The 21,319-nt window shown below is 44.3% G+C and overlaps 1 protein-coding gene across 1 annotated transcript in view; it reads left to right on the forward strand.

Moving 5' to 3' along the window:
- The window catches only part of LOC118389598 (metabotropic glutamate receptor 7-like), a 410,239-nt gene that overhangs the window by 229,064 nt on the left and 159,856 nt on the right, over positions 1–21,319 (forward strand). The window contains exons 3-4 of the mRNA XM_052528607.1: positions 3,391–3,526; positions 6,141–6,295. Coding sequence (XP_052384567.1) covers positions 3,391–3,526; positions 6,141–6,295 — 291 coding nt within the window. The remainder of the gene's footprint in view (positions 1–3,390; positions 3,527–6,140; positions 6,296–21,319) is intronic.

The following is a 21,319-nucleotide window of genomic DNA, read 5'->3' on the forward strand; positions in this document are numbered from 1 at the left end:
CTGACTAAATACTTTTCTGCCCCACTGTATATATATATATATATTGTATATATTTAACAAAATGGTCAGATAGTGTTTTTCTTGGATATATTATTATATATAGTATAGTGTATATATTTAGCTATAAATCCATAGATGAGGGATGAATTACAATTGGTACACTTTATTTAGATAGTCCATCTATAGACACTATCCATTAACCTTAAGCCCAAGCTTAACCTTTGCCCTAACATTACCAAGCCTTACTCTAAACCCTAACTGTACCCTTAACAAGCAGTTGCTCATCAACAGATAGTTTGTATGACCATCTGTAGAGCGTGTTTCAGATGGACGATCGAGACTATCAAAATAAAGTGTGACACTGTTATCTACAAGGACTGTCTTCGTCAATTTATTCAACCTCTGAATGTGTGGTGACATCCTCTCTAGAGGAATTTAATTGGTCGGCTAAGAGCAGGTGATCAATTCCATTATGTCAGTTCAATTTTGAAGGGTCAGGTGAGCTCAGGATTGTGTCTTAACTCAGAGACATCAGTGAGTCTATCTAGATGTGATGATCTCTGTTTCTCTGCAGACTATAATGGGTCCATCAAGTGGACCATAGAGAAAACCAAGGCCAGCCAGATTTACACAGCAAATATTCTACACCAATCAGATTCTATACAGTGCCTTCCGGAAGGTATTCAGACCCTTTGACCTCTTCCACATTTTTTTTAACGTTACAGCCTTATTCTAAAATGTATTAAATATTTGTTTACCTCTTCAATCTACACACAATACCCCATAATGATGAAGCAAAAACTATTTTTTAAAATGTTTTGCTAACTTATTATACATAAAAACATTAAATATCACATTTCCATAAGTATTCAGACCCTTTGTTGAAGCACCTTTGGCAGCGATTACAGCCTCGAGTCTTCTTGGGTGTGATGCTGCAAGCTTGGCACACCTGTATTTGGGGAGTTTCCCCTATTCTTCTCTGTAGATTCTTTCAAGCTTTGTCAGGTTGGATGGAGAGGGATAAGGAGGATTAGAGCCTAAACAGACAGAACAATAAATTCAGCCTTTAGTGTCGTAAAGATAAAGGGTCGGTAATGAATCCTGTGTGCTGGGTGGGAAGAGGCAGGCAGGCAGGCAGGCAGGCAGACAGACAGACAGACAGACAGACAGACAGACAGACAGACAGACAGACAGACAGACAGACAGACAGACAGACAGACAGACAGACAGACCAGTGAATAATACTATTCAACTGTTCTGGGTACCACGCTCTTAAAAGTGCTGCTTCTGGTTAGGGGGTGATATAAAGAAGCTACATTCCCTCAATGTTAAAATTCTGTCAAATTAATATTGTGGGTGATAGTTAGCATTTCTGCTGTGAATGGGAAAACTGTAAATACATTGTTGTTGTACATTTCTCAGGCGCCTGAGGAACCCTCCGGTTTGTAGCAGGTGTTTCTTCTCAACCCTTTTGGGTGATCTCTGTTTACAACAAGGATCTAATTTTAACTCAACAAAAAGCAGCAGTGCTTTTTATTAAACACACGACTGGAATGTTTTATATTCTGCACGTATATTCTATTGCTTCTATTTTATACGTCTGAAGTCGGGTAACACAGTCTCTGGAGTGTAACAGAGGAAGTTCTGCATGATGAATAATCACGCCTCAAGGCCTGAAGACTTGTGTTAGTTCCCTGAGCTAATGTGGCGTTCAGGGGACCCTGGGTCTGATTTTTATTTGTATTTGTTTATGGATCCCCAGGGCAGCAGCTAATCTTCCTGGGGTCCAGCAAAATTCAGGCAGTTTATGCTATTTTTTAAATCATTTGTGTGTGTGTATAGTGTGCATGTTGTCGTCAGTGTGCATGTTGTCGTCAGTGTGCATGTTGTCGTCAGTGTGCATGTTGTCGTCAGTGTGCATGTTGTCGTCAGTGTGCATGTTGTCGTCAGTGTGCATGTTGTCGTCAGTGTGCATGTTGTCGTCAGTGTGCATGTTGTCGTCAGTGTGCATGTTGTCGTCAGTGTGCATGTTGTCGTCAGTGTGCATGCGTGTGTCCGTATCTGTGTTGGTGTTGCTTCACAGTCCCCCGCTGTTCCATAAAGTGTATTTTTAATCTGTTATTTTATTTATTTTTTATAATCTGATTCTAATGCTTGAATCAGTTACCTGATGTGGAATAGAGTTCCATTTAGTCATGGCTCTATTTAGTTGTCACGTCCTGACCTTAGTTCCTTTTTTATGTCTCTGTTTTACTTTGGTCAGTTGGGGTGGGCATTCTATGTTTTGTAGTCTATGTTCGTATTTCTGTGTTTGGCCTGGTATGGTTCCCAATCAGAGGCAGCTGTTTATTCATTGTCTCTGATTGAGAACCATACTTAGGCAGCCTGTATTCCCACTATGAGTTGTGGGTAGTTGTTTTCTGTCTCTGTGTCTTCACCAGACAGAACTGTTTCGTTTTCATTCATTCTCTTGTTATTTTGTTTTGTGTTCAGTTGAAATAAATATTAACATGGACACGTAGCACACTGCATATTGGTCTGATCTTTCATACTTGTCACCAGTCGAGGACGAGAATCGTTACAGTAGTACTGTGTGCCTCCCATAGTCTGTTCTGGACTTGGGGATTGTGAAGACACCTCCGGTGGCATGTCTTGTGGGGTATGCATGGGTGTCCGAGCTGCGTGCCAGTAGTTAAAACAGACAGCTCGTTGCAATCAACATGCCGATACCTCTATATTTACAGTGACATGGGAGTTATGAACATGACCTGGTTATTAAGCTTGCTACAGTCAGGTTCATGCTACCAAACAGAGACTACTTACATCCCAGCTAAAACTCAGGGGTTTGTGACAGGAATTTGGACTCAATTAAATATAGCCGGAATTATTCTGCCTTTTGACTTTCCTTCCCTGTTCAACATAGCTATGGACCATTTCATACAGTACTGTAGCCTACAGTAGATATTTCATATGTACTTGTAACACACGCCAAGATGTCCAATTAATGACTGTGTGCAAAAAGGCTTTGTGATGCATAGCTCAACTATATTAAGTTTGAACATGTCTATGGGATTTCATATTGTACGGCACTGTAAAGTATGTAATAGCCTGTTATGGCAAAGCCTTTTGTTACATGTGGAGTAGTTTACCTCAGTTCAGATCAGTGTGTATGGGGAGGTTTGATCATTGCAATTGAGTTGGTTCGATGTTCGTCGGATTTATGTTTTAAAAGATTGTTGTGCATATTTCATTTATTTTCTTCACATTTAAAATTTTTTTTTACAAATTAAATTTTTTAATTTTTTAGTAGTTAACGTTCTTCTTCCAGGTACTTCTCCCAGTTTGAGGTACCTTACCGGAAGCTCATCATTTTCCCTCTTTCCATTTCAGGTGGGATCTGCATCGCTCAGTCCTTAAAGATCCCTCACAATCACAAGCAGGAGAACTTCGACAAGATCATCAGGCTGCTTCTGGAGACTCGTTACGCCCGGGCAGTCATCCTCTTCGCATCAGATGAGGACATACGGTATGTATCTACTAGTTTTTAGCCCTTTTAGCTAAAGCCTAGGGATTTCTGTTTGCTGGCACTCAAAGCAAGATTTTAAATATTGTTCTGGCAGCACATGGGCTGCTGAGTCCTAGGAATTTAAACCTAAAAAGCTAAAAGAAGGTTCAGGACGATGTCAACTTAATTCCCTTCAATAATGTTTGATTTAATGCTGACACATTTTGGAGCCGTCGCCATTCTCACAGCGCCGGTATCTCCTGTTCATTATCTCACCAAGCATAATGTGTGACACCGATTAAGAGGCTAATGATTTATCCCTGTGTTTGCAGAAAGGAGGACTCCACACACAGCAGTCAAATATGTTCACGTGGTTTTAATAATGAAACAACGAACCTTTAGGTCTTCATCCAAGGGTTGAATCATTGTTTCAGTAAAACCACATCTGAGCTTAGATGATAGATCACAGTCACGTAGACTTGTCTTGTACTTTATGCTGAACAAATCGTTTTGATCCTCAGCTTTTTAAAACACTGAACGTGCGTACAGTTTGTAAACCTACTACTGTAGAGAGAACAAAAACAACAACACCACAGCCATTTAACAGCAGTAAATATTGAAGTATCAGTCTTGTCACAGTTCTGGTGTTATTGTATTTCTGTTGTTATGATCGCAAGATCACAATGCAATGCGTGGTTGAGTAATTGTTCTGTAGTTCCACATCAAACCGGATATAACTCCGCATCCAGTTGATTTATCTGTCAAGACAATATACAGAAACTGAGGGAATATCTCTTCACGCTATCTCTTTGTTCAGAGGAAAAAGGAACGGAAATATTACCCAACACATGGGCCTTTTTTTCCCTCTCTCTTTGGAGATATTCTCACATTACTCACTTCCCTCATCAGGTCATCCCTGATCGCTGGCTGCGTCCCCTCTGACTTCAAAATGGCTCGAGCTGTTCCCCTCCTCAAGAAACCAACACTCCACTCATCTGACGTCAAAAAAATTATAGACCTGTATCCCTACTTTCTTTTTCTTTCCAAGTTTATCTCCGATGAACTTTCTCGTTATCTCTCTCAGAACGATGTTCTTGACCCTAACAAGTCAGGCTTCAAGACGGGTCACTCAACTGAGACTGCTCTTCTCTTTGTCACGGAGGCTCTCCGCTCCGCCAAAGCTGACTCTCCCTTCTCTGTTCTCATCCTCCTAGATCTATCCTCTACCTTCAATACTGTGAACCATCAGATCCTCCTCTCCACCTTCTCAGGGCTGGGCGTCCAGGCTCTTGGATGGCATCCAAACCTGGCAGGCCGCTCCTACCAGGTGACGTGGAGAGGATCTGTGTCTGCACCACGTACTCTCACTACTGGTGTCCCCCAGGGCTCGGTTCTCGGCCCTCTCCTCTTCTCTTTATACACCAAGTCACTAGGCTCCGTCATATCCTCACATGGTCTCTCCTATCATTTCTATGACAATGACAATCAACCATTCTTCTCCTTCAAGACCACTTAGTCACAGTTGATAACTCCATGGTGTCCCCCTACCAGAGTGCAAAGAACCTTGGCGTGACCCTGGACAACACCCTGATGTTCTCTGCAAACATCAAAGCAGTGACTCACTCCTGCAGGTTCACGTTCTACAACATGCATTATGTACGACCCAACCTCACACAGGAAGAGGAACATCCGTAGAGTAGGACCTTTCCTCACGTACGAAGCGGTGCAGGTCCTAATCCAGGCACTTGTCATCTCCAATCTGGACTGCTGCAACTCGCTCTTGTCTGGGCTCCCGGTCTGTGCCTTCAAACACCTGCAACTTATCCAGAAATCTGTAGCCCGCCTGGTTTTAAACCTTCCCAAGTTATCACACTCCTACACCCTTCTCCACTGGCTTCCAGTCAATGCTCGCATCCACTACAAGACCATTATACCTATTGAGCAGCAAGAGGAACTGTCCCTTCATACCTTCAGGCTATGCTCAAACCCTACACCCCAAACTGAACACGCCGTTCTGCCACCTACAGTAGGGCAGCTCTCGCTCAGCCCAGTCCAAGCTCTTCTTTGTCTGCTAATGTTGGAACTAGCTTCCCCCTGAAGCTAGGACAGCACCCGTAAACCCTACCTCTTCAAAGAGTATCTTAAATAATCCCCCTCCTTTCCTGAACCAAGACTTGTACTTCACCCACCTAGCAGCTCTATCATTCGAACTCTGGCTCCACTGATAGCTACTATATTGAGGAGAAAGTGTACTTCCCATGCCTGTGATATGCGATTGTCACACCTAGCTATCTTAAGATGAATGCAGTGATTGTAAGTCACTCTGCTAAATGACAAAAACATGTAAAAAAAATGTACATGAACATGTTACTGAGAAGCACAAGGGGATAATAGATCAATGTACTGATGGAAAAACTGCTGTATGGAGCTGTGTGACTGATAATTCAATGTACTGTTTGACAAACTGCTGTGAATCGTGTATGTGTGTTTGTGTGTGTGGGTTTCTATGGTGTCTGGGTTGCTTGGGAGAATGCATAGCAAAAACAAAAATACCCATTTCAATTGCATGATGGACTATAACGTACTGTTCAATTCTATGCTATCCTACTCATTCTATCTGTGTGTCTGATTGCAGGGGTATCCTGAACGCCAGCAAGAGGGCGGACCAGGTGGGTCATTTCCTGTGGATCGGTTCAGACAGCTGGGGAGCCAAGATCAGCCCTGTCCATCAGCTAGAGGAAGCAGCAGTGGGAGCTGTCACTATCCTGCCAAAAAGAGCAACCATCGCCGGTAGGTTGTGCCTGCAGACTTTTAGTGGAGAGAAAAAAAAGGAAAATAAGAAGAAAATCTACTTGCTGTCAAGTCTCCTGTCGTCCACAGTACATTCTATAAACGTAGACTGTATACTAGCACCAATACTGTCTGTTGTCGTCCACAGTACATTCTATAAACGTAGACTGTATACTAGCACCAATACTGTCTGTTGTCGTCCACAGTACATTCTGTAGACGTAGACTGTATACTAGCACCAATACTGTCTGTTGTCGTCCACAGTACATTCTGTAGACGTAGACTGTATACTAGCACCAATACTGTCTCCTGTCGTCCACAGTACATTCTGTAGACGTAGACTGTATACTAGCACCAATACTGTCTGTTGTCGTCCACAGTACATTCTGTAGACGTAGACTGTATACTAGCACCAATACTGTCTGTTGTCGTCCACAGTACATTCTGTAGACGTAGACTGTATACTAGCACCAATACTGTCTGTTGTCGTCCACAGTACATTCTGTAGACGTAGACTGTATACTAGCACCAATACTGTCTGTTGTCGTCCACAGTACATTCTGTAGACGTAGACTGTATACTAGCACCAATACTGTCTGTTGTCGTCCACAGTACATTCTGTAGACGTAGCACCAATACTGTCTGTTGTCGTCCACAGTACATTCTGTAGACGTGGACTGTATACTAGCACCAATACTGTCTGTTGTCGTCCACAGTACATTCTGTACAGACATTCTGTAGAGACTGTATACTAGCACCAATACTGTCTGTTGTCGTCCACAGTACATTCTGTAGACGTAGACTGTATACTAGCACCAATACTGTCTGTTGTCGTCCACAGTACATTCTGTAGACGTAGACTGTATACTAGCACCAATACTGTCTGTTGTCGTCCACAGTACATTCTGTAGACGTAGACTGTATACTAGCACCAATACTCTCTGTTGTCGTCCACAGTACATTCTGTAGACGTAGACTGTATACTAGCACCAATACTCTCTGTTGTCGTCCACAGTACATTCTGTAGACGTAGACTGTATACTAGCACCAATACTGTCTGTTGTCGTCCACAGTACATTCTGTATAGTATACTAGCACCAATACTGTCTGTTGTCGTCCACAGTACATTCTGTAGACGTAGACTGTATACTAGCACCAATACTGTCTGTTGTCGTCCACAGTACATTCTGTAGACGTAGACTGTATACTAGCACCAATACTGTCTGTTGTCGTCCACAGTACATTCTGTAGACGTAGACTGTATACTAGCACCAATACTGTCTGTTGTCGTCCACAGTACATTCTGTAGACGTAGACTGTATACTAGCACCAATACTGTCTGTTGTCGTCCACAGTACATTCTGTAGACGTAGACTGTATACTAGCACCAATACTGTCTGTTGTCGTCCACAGTACATTCTGTAGACGTAGACTGTATACATTCTGTAGTACATTCTGTAGACTGTATACTAGCACCAATACTGTCTGTTGTCGTCCACAGTACATTCTGTAGACGACTGTATACTAGCACCAATACTGTCTGTTGTCGTCCACAGTACATTCTGTAGACGTAGACTGTATACTAGCACCAATACTGTCTGTTGTCGTCCACAGTACATTCTGTAGACGTAGACTGTATACTAGCACCAATACTGTCTGTTGTCGTCCACAGTACATTCTGTAGACGTAGACTGTATACTAGCACCAATACTGTCTGTTGTCGTCCACAGTACATTCTGTAGACGTAGACTGTATACTAGCACCAATACTGTCTGTTGTCGTCCACAGTACATTCTGTAGACGTAGACTGTATACTAGCACCAATACTGTCTGTTGTCGTCCACAGTACATTCTGTAGACGTAGACTGTATACTAGCACCAATACTGTCTGTTGTCGTCCACAGTACATTCTGTAGACGTAGACTGTATACTAGCACCAATACTGTCTGTTGTCGTCCACAGTACATTCTGTAGACGTAGACTGTATACTAGCACCAATACTGTCTGTTGTCGTCCACAGTACATTCTGTAGACGTAGACTGTATACTAGCACCAATACTGTCTGTTGTCGTCCACAGTACATTCTGTAGACGTAGACTGTATACTAGCACCAATACTGTCTGTTGTCGTCCACAGTACATTCTGTAGACGACTGTATACTAGCACCAATACTGTCTGTTGTCGTCCACAGTACATTCTGTAGACGTAGACTGTATACTAGCACCAATACTCTCTGTTGTCGTCCACAGTACATTCTGTAGACGTAGACTGTATACTAGCACCAATACTGTCTGTTGTCGTCCACAGTACATTCTGTAGACGTATACTAGCACCAATACTGTCTGTTGTCGTCCACAGTACATTCTGTAGACGTAGACTGTATACTAGCACCAATACTGTCTGTTGTCGTCCACAGTACATTCTGTAGACGTAGACTGTATACTAGCACCAATACTGTCTGTTGTCGTCCACAGTACATTCTGTAGACGTAGACTGTATACTAGCACCAATACTGTCTGTTGTCGTCCACAGTACATTCTGTAGACGTAGACTGTATACTAGCACCAATACTGTCTGTTGTCGTCCACAGTACATTCTGTAGACGTAGACTGTATACTAGCACCAATACTGTCTGTTGTCGTCCACAGTACATTCTGTAGACGTAGACTGTATACTAGCACCAATACTGTCTGTTGTCGTCCACAGTACATTCTGTAGACGTAGACTGTATACTAGCACCAATACTGTCTGTTGTCGTCCATTCTGTAGACAGTACATTACATTCTGTAGACTAGACTGTATACTAGCACCAATACTGTCTGTTGTCGTCCACAGTACATTCTGTAGACGTAGACTGTATACTAGCACCAATACTGTCTGTTGTCCACAGTACATTCTGTACAGTACATTCTACTGTAGACTGTAGACGTAGACTGTATACTAGCACCAATACTGTCTGTTGTCGTCCACAGTACATTCTGTAGACGTAGACTGTATACTAGCACCAATACTGTCTGTTGTCGTCCACAGTACATTCTGTAGACGTAGACTGTATACTAGCACCAATACTGTCTGTTGTCGCCACAGTACATTCTGTACGTAGACTGTATACTAGCACCAATACTGTCTGTTGTCGTCCACAGTACATTCTGTAGACGTAGACTGTATACTAGCACCAATACTGTCTGTTGTCGTCCACAGTACATTCTGTAGACGTAGACTGTATACTAGCACCAATACTGTCTGTTGTCGTCCACAGTACATTCTGTAGACGTAGACTGTATACTAGCACCAATACTGTCTGTTGTCGTCCACAGTACATTCTGTAGACGTAGACTGTACACTAGCACCAATACTGTCTGTTGTCGTCCACAGTACATTCTGTAGACGTAGACTGTACACTAGCACCAATACTGTCTGTTGTCGTCCACAGTACATTCTGTAGACGTAGACTGTATACTAGCACCAATACTGTCTGTTGTCGTCCACAGTACATTCTGTAGACGTAGACTGTACACTAGCACCAATACTGTCTGTTGTCGTCCACAGTACATTCTGTAGACGTAGACTGTACAGCACCAATACTGTCTGTTGTCGTCCACAGTACATTCTGTAGTAGACTGACTGTATACTAGCACCAATACTGTCTGTTGTCGTCCACAGTACATTCTGTAGACGTGACTGTATACTAGCACCAATACTGTCTGTTGTCGTCCACAGTACATTCTGTAGACGTACATTCTGTTGTCGACATTCTGTAGACGTAGACTGTATACTAGCACCAATACTGTCTGTTGTCGTCCACAGTACATTCTGTAGACGTAGACTGTACACTAGCACCAATACTGTCTGTTGTCGTCCACAGTACATTCTGTAGACGTAGACTGTATACTAGCACCAATACTGTCTGTTGTCGTCCACAGTACATTCTGTAGACGTAGACTGTATACTAGCACCAATACTCTCTGTTGTCCTTCTCCTACATTCTGTAGACGTAGACTGTATACTAGCACCAATACTGTCTGTTGTCCTTCTCCTACATTCTGTAGACGTAGACTGTATACTAGCACCAATACTGTCTGTTGTCCTTCTCCTACATTCTGTAGACGTAGACTGTATACTAGCACCAATACTGTCTGTTGTCCTTCTCCTACATTCTGTAGACGTAGACTGTATACTAGCACCAATACTGTCTGTTGTCGTCCACAGTACATTCTGTAGACGTAGACTGTATACTAGCACCAATACTGTCTGTTGTCGTCCACAGTACATTCTGTAGACGTAGACTGTATACTAGCACCAATACTGTCTGTTGTCGTCCACAGTACATTCTGTAGACGTAGACTGTATACTAGCACCAATACTGTCTGTTGTCGTCCACAGTACATTCTGTAGACGTAGACTGTATACTAGCACCAATACTGTCTGTTGTCGTCCACAGTACATTCTGTAGACGTAGACTGTATACTAGCACCAATACTGTCTGTTGTTGTCCACAGTACATTCTGTACACGTAGACTGTATACTAGCACCAATACTGTCTGTTGTCGTCCACAGTACATTCTGTAGACGTAGACTGTATACTAGCACCAATACTCTCTGTTGTCGTCCACAGTACATTCTGTAGACGTAGACTGTATACTAGCACCAATACTGTCTGTTGTCGTCCACAGTACATTCTGTAGACGTAGACTGTATACTAGCACCGATACTGTCTGTTGTCGTCCACAGTACATTCTGTAGACGTAGACTGTATACTAGCACCTATACTGTCTGTTGTCTCCACAGTACATTCTGTAGACGTAGACTGTATACTAGCACCAATACTGTCTCCTGTCGTCCACAGTACATTCTTTAGACGTAGACTGTATACTAGCACCAATACTGTCTGTTGTCGTCCACAGTACATTCTGTAGACGTAGACTGTATACTAGCACCAATGCTGTCTGTTGTCGATCTCCTACATTCTGCAGACGTAGACTGTATACTAGCACCAATACTGTCTGTTGTCCTTCTCCTACATTCTGTAGACGTAGACTGTATACTAGCACCAATACTGTCTGTTGTCGTCCACAGTACATTCTGTAGACGTAGACTGTATACTAGCACCAATACTGTCTGTTGTCCTTCTCCTACATTCTGTAGACGTAGACTGTATACTAGCACCAATACTGTCTGTTGTCGTCCACAGTACATTCTGTAGACGTAGACTGTATACTAGCACCAATACTGTCTGTTGTCGTCCACAGTACATTCTGTAGACGTAGACTGTATACTAGCACCAATACTGTCTCCTGTCGTCCACAGTACATTCTGTAGACGTAGACTGTATACTAGCACCAATACTGTCTGTTGTCGTCCACAGTACATTCTGTAGACGTAGACTGTATACTAGCACCAATACTGTCTGTTGTCGTCCACAGTACATTCTGTAGACGTAGACTGTATACTAGCACCAATACTGTCTGTTGTCGTCCACAGTACATTCTGTAGACGTAGACTGTATACTAGCACCAATACTGTCTGTTGTCGTCCACAGTACATTCTGTAGACGTAGACTGTATACTAGCACCAATACTGTCTGTTGTCGTCCACAGTACATTCTGTAGACGTAGACTGTACACTAGCACCAATACTGTCTGTTGTCGTTCTCCTACATTCTGTAGACGTAGACTGTATACTAGCACCAATACTGTCTGTTGTCGTCCACAGTACATTCTGTAGACGTAGACTGTACACTAGCACCAATACTGTCTGTTGTCGTCCACAGTACATTCTGTAGACGTAGACTGTATACTAGCACCAATACTGTCTGTTGTCGTCCACAGTACATTCTGTAGACGTAGACTGTATACTAGCACCAATACTCTCTGTTGTCCTTCTCCTACATTCTGTAGACGTAGACTGTATACTAGCACCAATACTGTCTGTTGTCCTTCTCCTACATTCTGTAGACGTAGACTGTATACTAGCACCAATACTGTCTGTTGTCCTTCTCCTACATTCTGTAGACGTAGACTGTATACTAGCACCAATACTGTCTGTTGTCCTTCTCCTACATTCTGTAGACGTAGACTGTATACTAGCACCAATACTGTCTGTTGTCGTCCACAGTACATTCTGTAGACGTAGACTGTATACTAGCACCAATACTGTCTGTTGTCGTCCACAGTACATTCTGTAGACGTAGACTGTATACTAGCACCAATACTGTCTGTTGTCGTCCACAGTACATTCTGTAGACGTTGTATACTAGCACCAATACTGTCTGTTGTCGTCCACAGTACATTCTGTAGACGTAGACTGTATACTAGCACCAATACTGTCTGTTGTCGTCCACAGTACATTCTGTAGACGTAGACTGTATACTAGCACCAATACTGTCTGTTGTTGTCCACAGTACATTCTGTACACGTAGACTGTATACTAGCACCAATACTGTCTGTTGTCGTCCACAGTACATTCTGTAGACGTAGACTGTATACTAGCACCAATACTCTCTGTTGTCGTCCACAGTACATTCTGTAGACGTAGACTGTATACTAGCACCAATACTGTCTGTTGTCGTCCACAGTACATTCTGTAGACGTAGACTGTATACTAGCACCGATACTGTCTGTTGTCGTCCACAGTACATTCTGTAGACGTAGACTGTATACTAGCACCTATACTGTCTGTTGTCGTCCACAGTACATTCTGTAGACGTAGACTGTATACTAGCACCAATACTGTCTCCTGTCGTCCACAGTACATTCTGTAGACGTAGACTGTATACTAGCACCAATACTGTCTGTTGTCGTCCACAGTACATTCTGTAGACGTAGACTGTATACTAGCACCAATGCTGTCTGTTGTCGATCTCCTACATTCTGCAGACGTAGACTGTATACTAGCACCAATACTGTCTGTTGTCCTTCTCCTACATTCTGTAGACGTAGACTGTATACTAGCACCAATACTGTCTGTTGTCGTCCACAGTACATTCTGTAGACGTAGACTGTATACTAGCACCAATACTGTCTGTTGTCCTTCTCCTACATTCTGTAGACGTAGACTGTATACTAGCACCAATACTGTCTGTTGTCGTCCACAGTACATTCTGTAGACCAATACTGTCTGTTGTCGTCCAGTACATTCTGTACGTAGACTGTAGCACCAATACTGTCTGTTGTCGTCCACAGTACATTCTGTAGACGTAGACTGTATACTAGCACCAATACTGTCTGTTGTCGTCCACAGTACATTCTGTAGACGTAGACTGTATACTAGCACCAATACTGTCTGTTGTCGTCCACAGTACATTCTGTAGACGTAGACTGTATACTAGCACCAATACTGTCTGTTGTCGTCCACAGTACATTCTGTAGACGTAGACTGTATACTAGCACCAATACTGTCTGTTGTCGTCCACAGTACATTCTGTAGACGTAGACTGTATACTAGCACCAATACTGTCTGTTGTCGTCCACAGTACATTCTGTAGACGTAGACTGTATACTAGCACCAATACTGTCTGTTGTCGTCCACAGTACATTCTGTAGACGTAGACTGTATACAGTACATTCTGCACTGTATACAAATACTGTCTGTTGTCGTCCACAGTACATTCTGTAGACGTAGACTGTATACTAGCACCAATACTGTCTGTTGTCGTCCACAGTACATTCTGTAGACGTAGACTGTATACTAGCACCAATACTGTCTGTTGTCCTTCTCCTACATTCTGTAGACGTAGACTGTATACTAGCACCAATACTGTCTGTTGTCCTTCTCCTACATTCTGTAGACGTAGACTGTATACTAGCACCAATACTGTCTGTTGTCCTTCTCCTACATTCTGTAGAAGTAGTGGAAGAATAGTTATGGAGGAATATTGAACAATGCAATTAAATAATACATGCAGTATATTGCGAGATGTACTTGCGAAATATATATTTTTATATAGACATGATGCAATATAGCAATATATATATGTTTTTACCATATTGACCAAAGCATTCAACAAATGAAGAAGCCTCAGGAAACTGTAATGCAGTACATTTAGCCAATGCACAGTAAAGGATATGTACTGTCTTTATTACGCAACACAACTTAAAGATGTAAAATGTCTGCCTGACATTACATGAACAAACTCATAATGCAAGTCCAAAGGTATTTTATCTGATTCTGATTCTGGAGCAACACTAGTTACAGTAGCTACATCAAATCAGATTATATTTGTCACAAGCTTCATAAACAACATACATGCTTCCCAACAATACATCAAGAAATAAAGATAAATAATTATAAAATAATAACACACAGAATAAATACACAATGAGTAACGATAACTTGGCTATATACACGGGATACCAGTACCAAGTCAATGTGCAGGGGTACAATGTAATTGATGAAGATATGTACATATTCTAGGTAGGTCCTTCTGTAGCTCAGTTGGTAGAGCATGGCGCTTGTAACGCCAGGGTAGTGGGTTCGATTCCCGGGACCACCCATACGTAGAATGTATGCACACATGACTGTAAGTCGCTTTGGATAAAAGCGTCTGCTAAATGGCATATATTATTATTATTATATTAGGTAGGGATAAAGTGACTAGGCAAGGGGATAGATAATAAATAGTAACAGTAGTATATGTGATGAGTGAAAAGGTCAATGCAGATAGTTAATTAGTTAACCAATAGCTACCAGGACTAACTATTTAACAGTCATACGGCTTGGGGGTAGAAGCTGTTTAGCGTCCTGTTGGTTCCAGACTTGTTGCATCGGTACCGCTTGCCGTGCGGGTTGCAGCGAGAACAGTCTATGACTTGGGTGGCTGGAGTCTTTGACAATTTTCAGGGTCTTCCTCTGACACCGCCTGGTATAGAGGTCCTGGATGACAGGGAGCTCAGCCCCAGTGACGTACTGGGTCTAACCTCTGTAGCACTAAACCTCTGTAGCGCCTTCCGGTCGGATGCCAAGCAGTTGCCATACCAAGCGGCGATGCAGCCAGTCAGGATGCTCTCGATGGTTCAGCTGTAGACATTGTTGAATATCTGAGGGCCCATTCGTAAATCTTTTCAGCCTCCTGAGGGGGACGAGGCGTTGTCGTGCCTTCTTCACGACTGTGTGGGTGTGTATGGCACATGACATGATAGTACCTTAGTGATGTGGACACCGAGGAACTTGAAGCTCTCGACCCGCTCCACTGCAGTTTACCGCCGATGTGGATGGTGGCGTGCTCTGCCCTTTGTTTCCTGTAGTCCAGGATCAGCTTCTTTGTCTTGCTGACATTGAGGGAGATGTTGTTGTCTTGGCACCACACTGGAGGGCACTATGGAGTTGAACGCTGAGCTATAGTCAATGAACAGCGTTCTCACATAGGTGTTCCTCTTGTACAGGTGGAATAGGGCAGTGTGGAGTGCAATAGAGATCGTTTCATCGGTGGCCCTGTTGTGGTGGTATGCGAATTGGAGTGGGTCCCGGGTGTTTGGGAAGATGATGTTGATGTGAGCCATGACCAGCCTTTCAAAGCATTTCATGGCTACAGATGTGAGTGCTACTGGGCGATAGTGATTTAGGCAGGTTACCTTGGCATTGTTGGGCACAGAGACTAGGGTGGTTTGCTTGAAATATGTTGGTATTACAGACTCAGTAAGTGAGACGTTGAAAATGTCAGTGAAGTCACTTGTCAGCTGGTCAGCAAAGCACACATCCTTGTAATCTGACTGAATGTTAACCTGTTTAAATGTCTTCCTTACGTCGGCTATGGAGAGTGAGATGACACAGTCTGGGCAGCTCGCGGCTGGGTTTCTCTTTGTAATCCGTGATAGTTTGCATGTTCTGCCACATCCGATGAGGATTCGATCTTAGTCCTGTATTGGCATTTTGACTGCTTGATGGCTCGTCGGAAGTCGTTACGGGATTTCTTATAAGCGTCCGGATTAGTGCCCCGCTCCTTGAAAGCGGCAGCTCTATCAATATATGCCATTTAGCAGACGCTTTTATCCAAAGCGACTTACAGTCATGTGTGCATACATTCTACGTATGGGTGGTCCCGGGAATCGAACCCATTACCCTGGCGTTACAAGCGCCATGCTCTACCAACTGTGCTACAGAAGGACCTAGATCTGTGGGAATGTAGCCTGTAAATCCACGGATTCTGGTTGGGATATGTACGCACACTCACTGTGGGGGACGACATCATCCATGCACTTAATAATGAAGCCTGTGACTGATGTGGTAAACTATGTTACTATGGTAACCTCAACGAGGAATCCCAGAACAAATTATACATGATCCTAATGATGGAAGTCTGTTATCCTGAACGATCACACACAACTGTGTCATGTTTGTCTATGGGCAGGATGGTACGGTGTGTGTTTGTGTATGTGTGCGTATATGTGTGTGTGTGTGTTTATGTGTGTGCGTGCAAGCTTGTGTGAGTGTGTGTTTTGCAGTTAGGCCTGTTAGCGAAGGCTGCCCTCTGTCAAGATTAGATCACAGCCTCTCTGATTGTGCCAGGTGTGTCGCAAATGGCACTCTATTCCCTATTCCATGTTTCCTATTCCCTATTCCCTATTTCCTATTCGCTTTTCCCTATTCCCTATTCCCTATTCCCTAATCCCTGTTTCCTATTCCCTGTTTCCTATTCCCTATTCCCTATTCCCTATTCCCTATTCCCTAATCCCTTTTTAGGGTGAATAGGGTGCCATTTGGGTCATAAGTAGTGCACTAAATAGGGAATAGCGTTCCATTTGGAAAGCAGACTCTGAGTCGTGCAGGGTCAAGTCTACCACTGAGTGATGTCATCTGCGCCTTAGCGAGACACTGGACGGATGAAACTGTGAGACTGAGTTGGAGCTGCTGGAGTCTGTAACCTTGAGCTACAGGGTGTAATTGGTCGGGGGAGAGCCCACAGGTGTCAAATTAATAAATAGTTCCCCTTTGATGTTTTCAGAGATACTTTTTTTTCTTTATCAGCTAATGATTTATGGGAATGGGTGTTTCTGGGGCCCTGAGGTTGGGGAGGGGGTGAGGGGAGGGAGAGGGGGAGGACGGGAAGGGAAGGAGGAGAAGGGACAGGGTTCAGTCTGGCTGAGTGATAGGAGAGAAGGATTGCTGCGGGGTTTGAACTCACTCACTCACTCACGCACACACACAGGCATGTGTATACACACACACAAACACACACACACACACACACACACACACACACACACACACACACACACACACACACACACACACACACACACACACACACACACACACACACACACACACACACAGGGGGTGTGTCTGATTGAAAGACAGAGCGACGGCTGAGGGACTCTGGGCTGCTGTGTGGTTTCACTGGACCATCTCTCTACTCTCTCTGACGAAGAGGGAGAAAACTCCTGCTGTTCAGCCTGCTGTGAGAAAAGCCACATGTAAAGCTCTCCATCACTTGTTGTTGGGTTGGATGGAATAACAGTTCCTTATTGTAGCAAAGAAACACACGTGACTGATGTGTGTAAATGATGCAAATGTTACAAGAACAAATCTTGACCCGGCTAAAATAGGAAGGTATTGCATTCCCCAGTCCCTAGACCCCACTCCCCATTCCCCACTCCCCAGTCCCTAGTCCCCATTCCCCACTTCCCACTTCCCAGACCCCAGTCCCTAGTCCCCATTCCCCATTCCCCAGTCCCCAGTCCCCAGTCCCTAGTCCCTAGACCCCATTCCCCACTCCCCACTCCCCACTCCCCACTCCCCAGTCCCTAGTCCCCATTCCCCGCTCCCCACTCCCCATTCCCCAGTCCCCAGTCCCCAGTCCCCAGTCCCCATTCCCCACTCCCCACTCCCCACTCCCCAGTCCCTAGTCCCCATTCCCCATTCCCCAGTCCCTAGACCCCACTCCCCATTCCCCACTCCCCAGTCCCTAGTCCCCATTCCCCACTTCCCACTTCCCAGACCCCAGTCCCTAGTCCCCATTCCCCATTCCCCATTCCCCAGTCCCCAGTCCCCAGTCCCTAGACCCCATTCCCCACTCCCCAGTCCCTAGTCCCCATTCCCCGCTCCCCACTCCCCATTCCCCACTCCCCACTCCCCACTCCCCAGTCCCTAGTCCCCATTCCCCATTCCCCAGTCCCTAGACCCCACTCCCCACTCCCCACTCCCCATTCCCCACTCCCCACTCCCCACTCCCCACTCCCCATTCCCCATTCCCCACTCCCCACTCCCCATTCCCCACTCCCCACTCCCCATTCCCCACTCCCCACTCCCCACTCCCCAGTCCCTAGCCCCCATTCCCCAGTCCACATTCCCCATACCCCAGTCCCCAGTCAATATTCCCCATACCCCAGTCCCCACTCCCCTGTCCCCAGTCCCCATTCCCCAGTCCCCAGTCCCCAGTACCTAGTCCCTAGACCCCATTCCCCATTCCCCACTCCCCACTCCCAAGTCCCTAGACCCCATTCCCCACTCCCCATTCCCCACTCCCAAGTCCCTAGTCCCCACTCCCCACTCCCTAATCCCCATTCCCCACTCCCCACTCCCGAGTCCCTAGTCCCCAGTCCCTAGTCCCTAGTCCCCATTCCCCACTCCCCACTCCCCACTCCCCAGTCCCCAGTCCCCACTCCCCACTCCCCATTCCCCACTCCCCACTCCCCAGTCCCTAGTCCCCATTCCCCACTCCCTAGTCCCCAGTCCCCAGTCCCTAGTCCCTAGTCCCCATTCCCCACTCCCCACTCCCGAATCCCTAGTCCCCAGTCCCTAGTCCCTAGTCCCTAGTCCCCATTCCCCACTCCCTAGTCCCCATTCCCCATTCCCCACTCCCCACTCCCCACTCCCCACTCCCCAGTCCCCAGTCTCCCCACTCCCTAGTCCCTAGTTCCCATTCCCCATTCCCCACTCCCCACTCCCCAGTCCCCACTCCCTAGTCCCCACTCCCCACTCCCCACTCCCTAGTCCCTAGTTCCCATTCCCCAGTCCCCACTCCCCACTCCCTAGTCCCTAGTTCCCATTCCCCAGTCCCCAGTCCACATTCCCCATACCCCAGTCCCCAGTCCACATTCCCCAGTCCCCAGTCCATATTCCCCATACCCCAGTCCCCAGTCCACATTCCCCAGTCCCCAGTCCACATAAAGCTCTAAACTTTTAAAGAAAGAACCACTGTACTGTAGAGTGTGAATGTGTTAATTAACATGAAAGAGGTCTGGCATAGTCGGCTGTACAGGATAGACAGAGGTTGTGTACCTTTTGGCATCCTGTTCACCAACATAGTGCACTACTTTGACCAGATACTTGTAAGCCCTGGTCATATGTAAATCAAATCAAATTACATTTTTATTGGTCACATAGACATGGTTAGCAGATGTTAATGCGAGTGTAGAGAAATACTTGTGCTTCTAGTTCCGTCCGTGCGGTAATATCTAACAAGTAATCTAACAATTTCACAACAACTACCTAATACACACAAGTGTAAAGGAATGAATAAGAATATGTACATATAAATATATGGATGAGCGATGGCCGTGCGGCCGTGCGGCATAGGCAAGATGCAGTAGATGGTATAGAGTACAGTATATACATACGAGATGAGTAATGTAGGGTATGTAAACATTATATAAAATGGCATTGTACCTCTCTGGATTTGGGGGACCCTTGCGTCCCACTTGGCCAATAGCCAGGGAAAATGCAGAGCGCCAAATTCAAGTAAAATGATATAAAAATCAAACTTTCATTAAATCACACATGTAAGATACCAAATTAAAGCTACACTCGTTGTGAATCCAGCCAACATGTCAGATTTCAAAAAGGATAGAAAGCATAATAAGCTATTATCTGATGATAGCACAACAGTAAACAAAAAGAGAATAGCATATTTCTACCCTGCAGGCGCAACACAAAACGCAGAAATAAAAATATAATTCATGCCTTACCTTTGACGAGCTTCTTCAGTCGAAATATATCCAAAATGTCCATTTATTTGGCACGTTTGATCCAGAAAAAAATATATAAATATCTCAAAAGTTACCTGTAAACTTTGCCAAAACATTTCAAACTACTTTTGTAATACAACTTTAGGTATTTTTAAGGGTTAACAATCGATCAAATCGAAGATGGGTCTATCTTTTTTCAGTACAGGATGACAACAAACTCAAGCATGCTTTCTAGTCTAGCGCAACTCTCAAACAGTACACATAACGTTACACTGATTCAAGATGTGTCACGCCCTGGTCAAAGTATTTTGTGTTTTCTTCATGTATTTGGTCAGGCCAGGGTGTGACATGGGTTTTTGTATGTGGTGTGTAGCTTAGTGGGATTGTAGGTTAGTGGGGTGTTCTAGGAAAGTCTATGGCTGTCTGAAGTGGTTCTCAATCAGAGGCAGGTGTTTATCGTTGTCTCTGATTGGGAACCATATTTAGGCAGCCATATTCTTTGGTTGTATTGTGGGTGATTGTCCTGAGTGTCTTGATGTCCTTTGTGCTGTGTTAGTTGACACAAGTATAGGCTGTTTTCGGGTTTCGTTTCGTTTCGTTTATTTTGTTTTGTAGTATTTGTGTTTAGTCGTGTTTACGTTTTGTTTCAATAAACATGGATCGCAATCGACACGCTGCAGTTTGGTCCGACTCTCCTTCACCATATGAAATCCGTGACAAGATGGCCGTACTTCCTCATTACACAAACGAATAACCTCAACCACTTTCTAAAGACTGGCGACATCCAGTGGAAGCGGTAGGAACTGCAAACAAGTCCCTAAGAATTCTAGTTTCCCAATGAAATCTCATTGAATAGACAGTGACCTAAAAAAAAAACTGAATGGTTTGCCTGCTACATAAGTTCCGTTGTACACACAGACATGATTCAAACAGTTTTAGAAACTTCCAATTCTACTGATAATATGCATATCTTATATTCTGGGGATGAGTAGCAGGAAGTTGAAATTGGGCACGCTATTTATCCAAAAGTGAAAATGTAGCCGCCAATCCCGAAGAGGTTTTAAAGTGGCTAGTGATACATTTATTACATCCAATGTTTTATTTTTTAAGTGGCTAGAGA

This window comes from Oncorhynchus keta, chromosome 10 (genome assembly GCF_023373465.1).
Source record: "Oncorhynchus keta strain PuntledgeMale-10-30-2019 chromosome 10, Oket_V2, whole genome shotgun sequence".
In the NCBI taxonomy this organism is placed as follows: Eukaryota; Metazoa; Chordata; class Actinopteri; order Salmoniformes; family Salmonidae; genus Oncorhynchus; species Oncorhynchus keta.